The sequence below is a fragment of the Melozone crissalis genome, unplaced genomic scaffold (genome assembly GCF_028551555.1).
Source record: "Melozone crissalis strain CALT ecotype California unplaced genomic scaffold, PUWL_Pcris_2 ptg000041l_1, whole genome shotgun sequence".
NCBI lineage: Eukaryota > Metazoa > Chordata > Aves > Passeriformes > Passerellidae > Melozone > Melozone crissalis.
In genome coordinates this window covers 5,102,188-5,117,030 of record NW_026535819.1, presented here as the reverse complement: position 1 = coordinate 5,117,030, position 14,843 = coordinate 5,102,188, and the positions used below count along the sequence as shown (strand labels likewise).

The 14,843-nt window shown below is 44.9% G+C and overlaps 1 protein-coding gene across 19 annotated transcripts in view; it reads right to left on the bottom strand.

Moving 5' to 3' along the window:
* FNBP1 (formin binding protein 1) overlaps positions 1–8,797 on the bottom strand; it is a 92,924-nt gene extending 84,127 nt beyond the window's left edge. For all 19 annotated transcript variants that reach the window (XM_054284036.1, XM_054284034.1, XM_054284038.1 and 16 more), the window contains exon 1: positions 8,617–8,797. In XM_054284036.1, the coding sequence (XP_054140011.1) occupies positions 8,617–8,640 (24 nt within the window). In that variant the 5' untranslated portion in view covers positions 8,641–8,797. The remainder of the gene's footprint in view (positions 1–8,616) is intronic.
* Between the last annotated feature and the right edge of the window lie 6,046 nt (positions 8,798–14,843).

Genomic DNA, 14,843 nt, shown 5'->3' with positions numbered 1-14,843 from the left:
TCCTTTGCTCCTTTGCTTATTCCTTCTCCTTGTGCACCCACTATACTTTCTCCTGATCCCATCAAACTCTTGACTTGCCATTGCTAATGCACTAATCCCATTGCACATGCTGACAGCAAGGCACAATCCCACCCACCCTGCCCAGAGCCCAGCCCTGCTCTCTCTGTGTGCTTTTATACAAGCTGGTTCCTTGTTACTGACTGGTTCCTTGTTTTCTTTGTTTAAATTAATTTGCTCCTCCTGAGCTCATTTCTGCTGCTTCCTTCATTCTACCAGTCCTCTTTCCCTCACTGTCAGAGCTGCCAATTTGAATTATCTCTCCTCAAATGACCCTCTCCATCCATCATCCCTGGCACTTCCATCACAGGAACAGTTCCTAGACAAGCAGACCCAACTGTCTGTAACCAGATCCTGCCATCATCTCCAGTCCCTCTCCACACTCAGCCTCCTGAACCAGGTGCTTTCCTGTGCCCACACACCTCACCCACCCTCAGTGAGTGTAACAAGAACCAGTCCACGAGGACAGAGGAATCAGTTTGCTGCTATTAACAAAGAATCAAAGTGGTCAGAGGGATCTTTACCCTGACTTGGTGCAGCCATGCTTTCCATCCCCCTCTCCCTGCTCTTCCATCACAGAATCACAGAAATTCTAGATTGGAAGAGACCTTTAAGATCATCGAGTCCAACCCATGTTCTAACACCTCAACTAGATCATGGCACCAAGTGCCACATCCGGTCTTTTTTTTAAACTCTTCGAAGGATGGTGACTCTACAACCTCCCTGGGTAGATGATTCCAGTATTTGACCACTCTTTCTGTAAAAAACTTCCTCCTTAATTCTAGCCTGTATCTCCCTTGGCGCAGCTTGAGACTGTGTCCTCTTGTTCTGCCACCTTCTCCCTCTGGGTGCCAACCAAGGAGCTGCCCAGCTCCACCCTGCCCTTCAGCAGCCATGGCAGGGCAAGTCTGGCTGCTCTCCTGCAAGGAGACTGAGCCCTGTTCAATTATTCTCTGGGTGACCTCATCTTGCCCCACAAAAATCCCTCCAAGCCAAAACCTAGCCAGCACCCAGGAAAATCTGGTCAGTAACATCTTCACTGGGTACAGACAAAGTGGTGTTGTTCCAAGAACTTACAGGTTTGTCTGATTGAGGAATATTTTCTCAACAACAGCAGCAGGAATATCCCTGTTCAACAGCTTCTGTCTGCCAAATTTCAGAACCTTGCTCCAATGAATGGGAATGTTACAGCTTTGCAAAAACCAGAGAGGCATCGTGTTCAGCATGTGCAATACACTGGCCCTGGGCACAACCCAATGATCCCAACTGCTCTGAAACACAAAAAGCAAGAGGCAGGCACAGAAATAGGAAAACTGCAGCCTGAGCAGCCTAACAGGGAAAAAATTTAAGCAGCAGAAAATAGATGACTTGAACAAAAAATGTTAATTACATTCTCAATAAGAAGGGCTGCCAGCTCAGTCTAGAATAGAGTCCGAGACAGAGAAAACTGTCCAAGGCACCAAATAAACAATTTCTTGGTGTTAATTGGAGAAAAATCTCCAGGAGTGCAGCTGGGAATAAGGAATATGCCCAGAATCCTTCTCCTGTGCACTCCTTTATCTGCACATCCACAGACTCAGAGCATTGAAATTAATTTTTGAACTATAAAATGAATAATTTATGAAAGAAATTGTACCTGCTATTCCCAAAGGAGTAAATCTAAACACTACAAACTACCCTTCCCCTTCAGGGAATGAATGGCACCAGCAGCATTTACACCAGCCCCACTGCAGGGGCAGAACTGAAGGTTTTATTTTATAGAAACACTTCAGGTACCAAACAGAAGCACTTTGAAAAACACAGAACAAGAGATGGCCAAGTGACACATTTAATGGAAGAAATCTATAATATTTCAGCTACAACAAGAAGAAAAATCCACTCTGGGATTGCCTCAGGATTAAGGACTATCTGGGTGATTTGGTAGCTTATTGGGGGCCATCCTTCTAAACCAGACATTAATTGCCAAGTGACTCCTTTTCAAGTTTTACTGCTTTACAAGGTTTCTGAGGGCAGCTGGGAGATTGCTGTTGTTCTTTCGATTGTTTTGCCAATTAGGCTGACTCTTCCTCAAATAAATTAAGGACAACATTCAACAGAACTGCTTCTTTCCATGGTTTACAACATGATCTGCTTCAGTGATCAGCAATGGACACCAGGCAAGCAGGATTTCATTCTTGCACTTTACTTACAGAAGAGTTCATCTACAAGCCCTTCTACAGTTTTTTTTCTATTTTTAGATGCAAGAATAAACATTTTATTTAATTATGCCAACAAGAGATTCTTAATAAAATGAGCAAAAAGAAATTATTGACCAGGTTAATAAGGTTGTCTCCAGACAAAGAGTGGTCATGTTAAATTCCAAAGGGATCCAAACCACCTCACCACACCTGCTTGAGAAGAAAGAGTAAAAGTATCATAACCTGTAAATACATACTATATATATATATATAGATAGATATACACCACTTTTTCATTATTTTGTATTTTAGAGACAAAGCTATTGACTGAAGAGAATGGCAAAGACTGCAATACACCAAGAGACAACAGTGTTTTACCAATTTAAACAAGTTACTGTTTTCAGGAAAAAAAAAATAAATAGAAAAGCAGAGTTTCTAGGGGTGAAAGGAAGAAGAGAAGTTTCATCTGAAGCGTACAATCGTACTGAAGGGGGAAGTTATTTAAAAATATTTACATGAACACTAAGGAAACTCAACAAACCATTGGATTTTGACAGCTGGACTGGATTCAATGTATAACCAATCTCAGCAGCAGTACTTCAAACAGGATGAAAGTGAATTTCCAAAAATTCATTAGCAGGTTACCTGTCCAGCAATCAAAGGCAATAATGTAAAGCAGGTTATTAAGTTAAGGTGTCACCGTGCAACAATGGCTCGTACTCTTTATGTGGAACTCAGCTTTTGAAATTCAGCTTTAAAAGAGTGTTTTACAGCTTTTGAAATTCTGCCGTAAAGGAATGTTTCACAACATGAGTAACACTAATGAGCTGCAAAGAGACCAGGAAAACATCGGCTCGTGTTTGACTGCCTTCCCCATATGGCTCAAGGAAGCGGGGGATCTCGAGCAGCCACAATACGGCTGCAAGGGAAAACACTGAATTCTGCACGTCTTGACTCACGCTGAAAGACCGTAAATCCCCCACTCGTTAATGAATAGGTAGGAAATACGAGAATAGGTGGTTTGACAATATTAGAAAAATCCTCTTTCTTAAAGCAAGTCAGAACTGTAAACGAAATTACTCAGACATTCAAACATGAAAGTCCCAGCAGCTCTTCAGGTACCCAAAGGGAATCTTTGCACTCCTGCAGGTGCCAAGGGTGCAGCAGGGACTTCTCACACAACCCCAAAAACCTCCCACCCTGCGAGCAAAACATCACCCTAAATTCTCTTTTTAAGCTCATGGAAAGGACTTTGATGGCAGTAACTCCACAATGCAGGAGCACAGAGGCTGCAGCAGCCCCGAATCCCCCCCTGAGCTGGGCACGCACACGAAGGAAGGTGTGAGCTGCAGAATGCAGATATTCTGTAATGACTCAGCTCCTATAAACTATTTCTCACTCACTAATCTGCATACACAGGCTGACCACTTAAAACAGCGAGTGAAATACGGGATATTAATGTCAGACAATTTTGCTACCTCAAAACTGTCCAAATAACTATGTAGAATACTAAACTAACATTACTTAATAAAAATTGTGTTTTGCTTTGAAGTGCCCATCTCCAGCACTCTGTGTACAACTTTTACTAAGAGTTTTAAAATAATCAAGCAAAAATTATAAATATTGTGCATTCATTACCGACCTCAGCCTTTCACAGTATTTGCTCTTAGGGTGCTTTTATCGTATATTTTTGTGAGTGAAATTCCAGACTCATTGAAATATACAAAAGTTAACATGTTACCACCCAGGAACCAAGTTTCTATGAAACTGGCACACAAAAAAGGGTCAGGGATACCCAGCTCTGCCTCTGGGACTTGTCTGAACGTCAACAAGTAAATTTCACAGCAAATTTAGAATAAAATAGACGTTTCAGAAGAGCATTTGCCATCACCACAGGGGAAGATTGTCTAAGCGGCCAACATGCACCCACCCACCTGTGAAGGTTTGGCCCATAATGGAAACTCTCAGCTAATCAGCGTTAACCCATGACTTATCGTGAAAGACTAATTACTTGTGTCCTTTTCCCATCAGACACCATCTCCTTTTCTTTTAAGTCTTGGAAAACAACACTTAACACCCAACCCCAAAGAGCTTAGGGGGGTGAGGGCGGCAGGAGGTGTGAGAATGGGATGGGTGGGATGACACACAATTCCTATTGTCTGCAATCAGCTACAGGGCTACATACAATAAAACTGGATGTTGGCTCAAGGATCAATAATCAAACCCACATCCAGCCCTGCAGATGCTCTTATAAACAGGAGAAAACGGGGTTTTCATTGGAGATCACATGTGAATACTGAGCCCATTACAGGCCCTTGCAATGCCACCAAGGTCAAAATCACCCAGGTACCCAGATGGGTCCAAAACGTGAGTTACCACCCCGTGCAACACCCATCCATTGCAAACACTATTGAAGAACAATGCTGCATTCAAGCAAATTGCAGAAATGCAAGATTACAGCTGCTTAAACACAAATTCTGCTGCTGAAACAGAGGCACAACTAAGAGGAAACGATTTAGCAGTTACAAACAGCAAGGGGGCCTTCAAGATCTCTGAGTTGCACCTATGTGGAATGAACTTGAAAAGACAAAACAAACCCCCATATGCACAAACCATGTGTTTTCATAGTAAAGCATCCTGGAACACCCAATAAACAAAAGGTGTGGTCCCCAGAGTATCACTTCCTCAGGAGTTGGCCAAGACAGCCCCTTGCATTCCAGCAGCAAATTAAGAGCCCTGCAAATACTGAATATCCACCTTCTCCCAGGCTGAAAGGACAGTGACAGCTGTTAGCAGCCACCCAGCTTTCACAAAGGTCAAGGAAAAACTTGATTAAATCACCTCCCTCCCCAGGCTTTTTTTTTAAATTTTACACTGAATGTGGAAAAAAACCCACAGCAACAAACCCACAGCATCTGCATCTCTGAAACATTCATAACAAAAAGATAAAACTTTCCACATTCAATCACTTGGCAACCTGAACCTGATGTGCTGTGACAGTGTTCTGAAAATGCAGAATTTTCCTGGGCTACCTAACCACAAATTTACACAAAACTCCCCCAAACTACATCCTGTACCAAATGTCACACTCAAGAAAGTCCATTCCATTCAATACACCAGCCAGAGTCTTTTCTAACCTGAAGACAAGCACCAAAGTGCTGAGGTCAGTCTGCAATGTAATCCCACTTGTTTCAAGGGCTTCATACCACACAAAAGGACACTGGTGGGAAGAGTGACACACACTTTTCATGATTTTGCCCACTAAAGTGCCCTTCAGAGGAGCTGTGGGTGCCATACTCCATGTTCTTTCCTATTAGTCAAGAGAGGGAAAAGGTGAAGGAGATCCCAGTGTGCTTTTCCCACCTGTTGTCCCCAAAGCACAGCACTGAAGGTACAACAAGGTGGGTGTGTGCACCCTTACATAACCTTTACTTATCACTTCCACTCAAGTATTTAGAAAACACTGCCAGTTTCAAGAATCAGACATGAAATAAATATGTACTACACCCCTACCTGTCAGCCCTCAATGCACCCTTGAACTCAGGTGAAAAACAAAAATATTTTGGTGCTGTGCCTGCACTTTGTCCTTAACCCACTGCCCCCTCCTCAGCTCCTGAATGTTTGGAGTACAACAGGAAGGATTCTGCAGGGCCTGGGTGGGCAGAAGCTGCAACCAGGGTTACAAGAGACCTCCAGGTTTTGTTCTGCACCACAGGATTGCTGGGAGGCCCCAAACGAGCTCATTATCCCCAGCACCCCACCCCATACAGGATATAAACGCTGCTTTAGGACATCTGATAATTCTGCTAGTTATGGGCTCTTTTACACTCACAGGGACAATGTTGAGATGTTACCCAAAGTCCAGAATCAAGTGAAATACCAGAAGGAACTCAACAATAGGATTTGCAAGCCAAAGGCACAGGATGCACTCACAGAGCACGAGGCTAAAAGCCTGGTTTGGGAATAACTCACACCTTGCCAAAGGGATTTTAGTGCTTCTGAAGTATGAGGCTTTCTGCAACCAGGCTTTTTCTCCCCCAAGGAATGAACAGAAATTCTACATAACTCCAAGCACATTAACATTCTATGAGCTCTAAAAAGCAAGCTGATTTTATTTCTTTGCTAAATTTAAAGGGTGAATCATGAACATGCATGCAGCCTGGCAGATCAGTAATACAGGGTGCAAATGATCAAACATTGCTGATTTTTCTGGCAAATCTCTGAACTACAGTTTAAAACACTTGCTTTTGCCTCAGCTTTCAGCCCTTCAAACCACATATGAGTCACATGTAGGACAGGCATTTGCTGCTTACCACACCTGCTCCTGAAAACCCATTAAAAAAAAAAAAAGACAACTGAGTTCTGAAGTAAATGGAAATTTAATTTTGTTTGAAAAAGAAATGCCATGATCAACAAAAGAAAGTGGCATATATTAAATACAGGTTGCTTGTGTGGTTTACTTCCCAGTGAAAGAGAGAACACAGAGTAAGAAATCAGTTTTGGCCTAAATACCCAAAGCACTGGAAACCGACTTGATTTCAGAGCTCTGCCCAAATTAAAATGGAACAACTCCTGCCAAATTTGTATCCAGAATCATTCATTCTCTTGATCCGACCCATTTCCTCAGTAACCTAGTACATTTCTCAGAGTGCTACACTGAGGACTTGAAAAAAAATGATACTTTGATGCTGCTGAAGACAATTTCAGAAACAAAATTATCGGATTAAAAGTTGTTACAAAAGCAATTTGTAACTGTTGCAGAAGATGTATATGGCTGCACACACCCCTACAAATATTACATAAAAGAAGAACTATTTATAGGCACTACTCTCTACTACCATCCTGGTTCAGGAACCTCAGTATTGCTTGCAGTCTTAAGAGTGAAGAAAAAATAAAAAAGTTCATTTTTTGAGAATTCAGAGTTTATTTTCCAGTGTGAAAATTGTCACATTATGCTGCCTTTTACTTTAATTCCACGCTAACTCTTCAGTCTCCTCCCAAAGCATCCAAGATGCAGAAAGAGGAGGCAACTGCAGGTTCTCCCAGAAACATTCCCATGCAGCAGAGCTGTTCATACACTGATGAATCAATACAGCATCACTACGCTATTTCACCAGCATTTATCACCTTTCTTTCTATGCCATATAAAACCACACCAAAACAACCTCTCCCACTCAGCAATTGCTCCCTAATTTACTGCATAGGTCCAACCAGGTCTGGCTAGAACATCACTCCAATGTCACGGCAAAAGGGGATGCTGAGCTGCCTGCCAGAGCGGGCCAGGAATGCACCCAGAAAGAGCAGCAATTAGCACATCTAAAATAACCATTTCTACAAGAGGCAGCTCAAAAGCTCAGATGTGTTTTCATCTCAACTCGCGCCACAAACACATGACTACAGGAGGGAATCCTGCAGTGCTTTACAATCCAGATGACCCTCTGCCACTTATTCTTGACTTCTTCATTCAAACACCCTTTCCATCTCCCTCCTCCCGAGCACGGATCTGTCCCAAGATGTTCCTGGTCCCACCGCTCGGGGAGGAGCCGCTCCACAGCCTCCTGTCCGCGGGTACCAGCCCTGCCAGAGCCAGCAGGTTTGCTCCATGCTCCACCATCAAACATGGCTGCACCATGTCCTCTTTGTGATTGAATATGTGGAACAGCTCTTCTGCCTTCCCAGACCTCTTTCATCTCCCTTCCCTTATTTCTTCTCATAAGCAAGGGACCCTTCCGCATCGCTGTTGGCCGCTTCTCTTTCCTTTTAACAGTCCGATATTTTCCATTAACGTTCCACCGTAAACCAAATGCATTTATACTTTCCAGGCTCTCCTCAAAAGCATCAAGGAGCTTTGTACATTGAAACCCGCTGCACCATTAAAACCTGCTTTATTTACACACAACACAAAACTCTTCTCGTAAAAATCTCCGTCCTTCAGCTCCAGCGTGGAGTGAAGCCCCTTAACAGCAGCGACAGGAAATTTTATCATCTGGCTTTTCTTCCCTGCAGCTCCCTCTCCTGAAACCGGACCCCTGTCCATAGATCCACCTCGGAGCCTCCCGCAGCAGCCGCACACAAAACCCACCCCACGCTCCGCTGCGAGCCGAGCTCCGCTCCCCAGCCGCCGCCGCTGCTCTCGTGCTATGGAGGTTTTTTTTAAAAAATATAATTCCTTCAGCAAAATTAAATCAAACTCCTGAACCTCCGCTGGGATTCCCCTGCAGAGGCTGCACATGAAACTTTCCGGAGCGGGGGGGACCTCCGGGCTGAGCTGCGCCGAGGCGGCGGCGCGGAGCGCACCCGGCTCCCCTCACCGGCCCCGGGCACGGACCGTTATGCCCCGGTGCAGCTCCCGCAGCCCCGCTCCCCCCGCGCCCGCACTCACCCACAGCTCCGTGCCCCAGCTCATGGCTCCGCCGGCGCTGAGGGGCGGGCGGGGGGCGCTCCGGTACCGCTGATGCCCTGGCTGTGCCTGCTCGCCCCGGGAAGGGCCGTGCCCGGCGGTGCGAGCGGAGCGGGCGGGACGGGCGCTGCTCACCGCCGCTCCCGCCTCATCGCGCCGCAAAATGGCCCGGGCGGCGCGGGGCGGGGGGGGCGACTGACAGCTCCGGGCTGCGCAGGCGCGGAGCCGCCGCCGCTGCTGGCACGGGGGGGGGGGGCGGCCCTGCCGGCAGAGCGCATGCGCGCCCCGGCTCGAGGGGAGCGGAGCCGTGGGGAAAGGGGATCGGAGGGGAAAACGGGGATCTGCGGGGAAAAGGGGATCTGTGGGGAAAAGGGGTTCTGTGGGGATCAACGGGGAAAGGGGATCGGAGGGGAAAAGGGGAACAACGGCGAAAAGGGGGATCGGCAGGGACCGGGACCATGAGAAAGAGAGGGATCAGTGGGGAACGGGGTCGTAAGGAAAGGGGATCCACAGGGAACCGGGGACCAGTGGGGAAAAGGGGGTCAATGGGGAACGACAGCAATGCGGGAGAGGAGATCGCTGGAGATCAGTGGTGGCTGGGGAACGGGGGTCAATGGAGGAGCGGGGCTTAATGGGGAACAGGCGTCAATGGGCAGTGGATCAATGAGGAACGCGGGTCTCTGGGAAATTGGCATCAATGGAGGAGTGGGGGGTCAGTGGGAAATTGGCATCAATGGAGGAACGGGAGTTACTGGGAAATTGGCATCAATGGAGGAAGGGGAGTCACTGGGAAATTGGCATCAATGGAGGAATGGGGGTCTCTGGGGAATTGGCATCAATGGAGGAATGTGGGTCTCTGTGGAATGGGCATCAATGGAGGAGCAGGGTCAATTGAAAGAGGGGGTCACTAAGGAATGGGTGTCACACGCAGGGAGTTGAGGCTCTCCCCGCCCTGCTCACAGAATCACCAGCACTGGCACAGGTTGCTCAGAGAAGTGGTGGATGCTCCATCCCTGGAAACCTTCAAGGCCAGGTCAGACAGGCTGTGAGCAATTGGGTATGGTTGAAGAGGTTCCTTCTTACTGCAGGGGGCTGGACTGGATGGCCCTTAGATGTTCCTTCCAACCCTAACTATGGTAACATTCTGTGCTTTCTAAAACTTGCACAAGTTTTACAAGTCCTTTCGCTGGATACGGTCCAGGACCTCAATGTCCTTTTTTAAGTGAGGGACCCAAAACTGAATGCAATATTTCCAGTGCCTCACCTGTGCCAAGTGCACAGGTGGTGACTCCAGCCCCACCCACCCTCAGCTGCCCTTCTCTGCCTCTTACCCAAGGCAAGTGAGGCTGGTTTTGAAGCAAATGTTCCAGTTTTAGTAATTTGTAAAGGAGGAGAGGGCCCCAGAAAGGAAGAAAACCTACAGCCTTAGAACCCAGAACCCTTGAAGCTGTGTCATGCGTGGACATCAGGAGGAATTTCTTCATAGAAAGGGTGATTAAATATTGTCATGGGCTGCCCAGGCAGGTGGTGGAGTCACCATCCCTGGAGGTGTTCAAGAAAAAACTGGGTGTGACAGTCAGTGCCATGGTCTGGCTGACAGGGTGGGGATTGGTCACAGGTTGGACTCAATGACCTCACAGGTCTTTTCCAACTGAATTAATTCTAGGAACTCACTGCAAGGGCTGACTTCTAACTCAGCTAAGCAGTATATACACCCCTCACCCCCAAAATAACCCAAATCCAAGAATATTAAATCCACCATCTGTCACCAAAATGCTCAGCAAGCAAGCAGGAAAATAACCAAATTATCTGCCTTTGCATAAATGTGGGTTATTGTAGCAATTACACAGGCCTTGCAGAAAATGGCTCATTTCCTTGCCAGAAAAATATTTATTTTGTGATCCTCTGTCATTTATTTGAGCTGTGTCACTTAATCTCATTTTGCATTTCTGCTTTTCAGCTACAACAAATGTAAAAAGAGCTTTAGACCAATCTATTTATTGCTGTTTCTATTCATGAGAGATTTTCATGGGGGGATAAAAAAGGGAAGCATATTAATTCACCTGAGGTAAAAGGCTTCTGCTCATAAAGGGTGGGGATGCTTTTGATGTGAGAAGATAAAAATTGACCAGCTGCTACAAGAAGCATTATCTCCCCTACATTAATGCACTTCTTCCACTGATGCTTGGCTGTACCCTACACGAGGAAGAAAAACACATGAAGCAATTCCAACATTTTCAACAACAATGAAGACAAATGTTAATAACAGAATTGCATTTATTTTTATCCAAGTTCCATTGATTTGAACATGAGAGGAGAGTGCAGCTCCTCACACAGCTGCCTTTGAAGAGACACAACAGGCAGTGCTTTTGTTCATCATTAAAAGTTATTACTTTAAAGGGCTGGCTTCACAACAACCAAGAGACACCCTGTTCAGCTCATTTTAGAATAATTCTTCCTTCTACTGCCAACATATTTGAATATCCAAGTCTGCCCTGCTGCCTGAAGCACAACCACAGTCTTCCAAGGGCTGTACCTCCACAGGCTCCCAGACACCATCCTTAGTCCTACATCCACCCAGGACACATTGCAAAACCAGACAGCCCTCCTCCATCACCGCTTTTTGAGAGCTTAACTTATAAATACTTGCAGAAAAGGAAGGTACAGAAACAGAGAGCAGCACTGGTATCATCTGAGCTGAGTTTGTGTGGAATTTCCTTTTGCACAAAGAGCTGGGAGGGGAACAGGGCAAACCTGTTACACCAGCATGGGCAGGGAAACCTGTCCACACTGAGAGATAGAAATGCTCCGCCAGTTCCAGGGAGATAAAGGCCAGAAATACAAGTTTTGTATTTTGATGGTACATTAGAATAAACCACGCCAAAAACTACTACAAGTTATCAAAATTTCTGTGGACAGAGACTCAAGTCAAAAACTAAAAAAAATGAGCTCTAAATGTTTCAAGAACAAGATTTTCCCCTATTTTTGATTGCCTTTATTGTTTAGCCTGAGACTCTCCAAGGCAAAGACTGCCACTTAAATTATTACTTTCAGTTGTGCAGTACCCAAAACAAGAGGGCCTGCAGCTTGGCTGGTCCCTAATTAATAATGTAATTAGCAGTGACAGGAGCATTAAGAGCCCTTTATGCCAGTTGATGCTGGAAAGCCCAGTGGGTTCCAGTCCTAAAAAATAATTCCAAATTACACTTAGAAGTTAGATTATGTAGCACTTCTCCACTGAGTCTGCACATCCATATCTGAGCAACAGAAGCTGGGGAGGAATTTTCCCTCAGCCAGGCTGAGAACAAGACCATGCAGATCTGCTATCCAGATATGGGCCTATTCCTGTAAATTCTCTGTTTATCTCCCCTGTTGTTATGATTCAGGACACTCCCAGATTCAGCTCCAAAACCCAGCTAGAAGCAATTCCATTTTTAGAAAGCCAGGACTTTGTTTAGGAAGCCCCAATCCCCCTTGAAAACTGCCAGATTGGCTGCTAAACGATTGAGAAACCATGTAAAGCAGATACAATAAATCCCTAAACTGCAGTTCAATCGAAACCTCTTTACTCTGTGTTTGTTTACTTATGCAAAGCAAGAAAAATCACAACTCTCAGAGCTGTGGACAAGCACTTCCAGCTTCCAGGACACAGCAGGAAGAGGATGTACCTTTCCCCCCAGAGTTACCACCCTTACAGCTGCTTCCCTTTGATTTTACAATTCTGCCCGAATTATTCATGTCCGAGATAAGGAACGTGGATATCGCTTGTAACCTCTCAATACACTGGGACCCAAACAGCACCAGGAAAGGAAGGGGACACTCCTTTCCTAGAGGCCATCATCATCATCACAGCTGTTTCCTCTCTGCTGTTACAACACTGCTCAGATCACTCGGACACAACAGGGGACCGCGGTGCTCTTTAATGCCCCATCAGAGCCCAGAGGGGCCTTATCAAAACCTGATAAACACCTGATAAACCCTGATGGCCCTGGCCAGCCTCACCTGGGGCCTCTGCCCACACCCTCAGCGCTGCATTTAAGCTCTGGCCTGAAAGCCCAGTTGTTTTGCCCCCTGTTTTAGGGGGTCTCAGTTCCAGCCCAGGCTGTGCCTGGCTGTAGATCCTGTTGCTATGGAGGCTGACTCACATCTGACCTCATCTTAGACTGCCCTGTCCTGTGGACCTGTCCAGCCATCGTCAAACCATGACTGACCTTGTTCCCATCACCCAAAGTGCAGATGGACTCCCCAGCTCAGCCTTGCCCCTGTCTCATTGCTGTGAACCCGGCAGATCACCTCGATTTTGGCTGCCTCCAGCCCTGAGCCCCGAGCCTGCTCTTCTCTCTTTCCCCAGGGAAAGATCCTGAGTGGTTCCTGTCCTGCTCTGTGTTATCTTGCTCACCTCCCCTCTCCACACCTGTACCCTGGCTCACAAAACATAAATTTGCCATGAAATGGCAATCTGGCTCATTCTGTGCTGAGCTGTGCCTGCAGGCTGCTCCTCCATCGTGATTTTCTGACACTGCTGATACCTTCCATCCAACCTCAACAATTCTCCTTGATACACTTAAAAAAAACCCCAAACATTCTGTGATGAGTTCTAATTATATGCTTAATTACAATTAAGGACTAAAGAAAACAGATATCCAGGCTAATAATAATAACTATAATAATAATAATAATAACTGCATGTACTGAGAAAAGCAGACTTACAGCAAAGTGATCTTGGGTGAAAGCTACAATGAAACAAATCAACACCACAATGAAAATTATTGTTACAGCTTATTAATGACAGTCAGAAGCTGCTTTGTATCTTGACAGAGATATAAATTTAAATACAGACATCTTTTAACATACAAATTCTTAGAAAAATGTATAGGCAAAGAAAATAAACATGTTATAAATTCTATTTTTTGATCATTTTGTATAGGTAATTGGGGAACTTACAGGTACCACAATATCCTAATAGTTGGTGAAGAAATATTGAAAAAAAATAAAGATCTTCAGAAATTTTCCATTCTGTTGCATAAAAATCCCTGATTGCTAGGAATCATCCTCAGGCTAAGGATGATTCTGGTACTGAAGGGAGCTCCTAAAGGAAGCATTCTCAGACTAAAAAAGGTTCTGCAGGTGAACCAAATCTCAGAATTATTGGGGAATTTTTGACCACTCAGGCAGTCAAAGTGCTCCTGATATTTGTTATCGGCACAAAATGCTCCGATATTTGTTATCAGCTGCAGCTGTGGTTGCAAGCAGCTGTTTCTCAGGAGTCAAAATTCCCCAGCTTTCCGAGGTGGTCTGTGCACAGGGATTATAATAATTACAATATTTTAAAACAAAAACAAAAAAAAAATCAAAAAACCGAAAAAAAACCCCCGCAGCTTCCCCACCCCCGGCCAAATTCCAAGAAAATCTCTAACCGGAGTTTCCTAGAATAAATGATGCGATGTTTGCAGGTCCGTGGGTTTTTTTCAAGCTGCGCTGCAGTGCAAGGGCTGATGCTGCCAGGACATCTAGTGGCACACAAAAGTACTGCCCAGAGAAAGAACATTACTAGAAAAACAGATTTTTTTTTATTTTTTTTTCATGCTTCCAGATATTTCCTGGTACCAGTCCAGGTTTCTTTGGCTCTCGGTGAGATTTCTCTGTTTGTTTTTTCACCTAAGAATATACAAGGAGGAAGTGAAATTGTGAGAAAAAGATGTACAGGAATATCTGAATCACCTCTCTAAATAAAGATGGGATATACTACAAAATCTTGATAAAATAAAGGTTAAGGGCATTGATTTTTCTCTCCCTTTTCACCCTCACTTGCCTGGCCCAGTCCAGTTCTTTATCAGAACTTGTACAGCTGTTACTCCACACACTGAAAGGGAAAATCAGAATATTTGAGTTTTAGGAGCTGAAAGCACAAGGCTCCTCACTGAAAAATTAGATTTATTGACATTGATGGATTCCCATTGCATAGTCTTCCAATTTTTTTTTTTCTTTAGCAATGTGCCAACCAAAAAGCCATTTTAATTGCCCCTATTCATGTTCACGTTGCTTCTTCTGTTATTTTCATTTTGAGCAACAAGTCATAGAAACCAGGCCCAATATACATTTTATTTTATTTGTAAATGTGACTACAACCACTAGCTTAAATAGGTGCAAAATATTTGAAATCGGTGCAAAACTAATCCTGTAAAGCAGCAAAAATCCCTTTGTTTGTC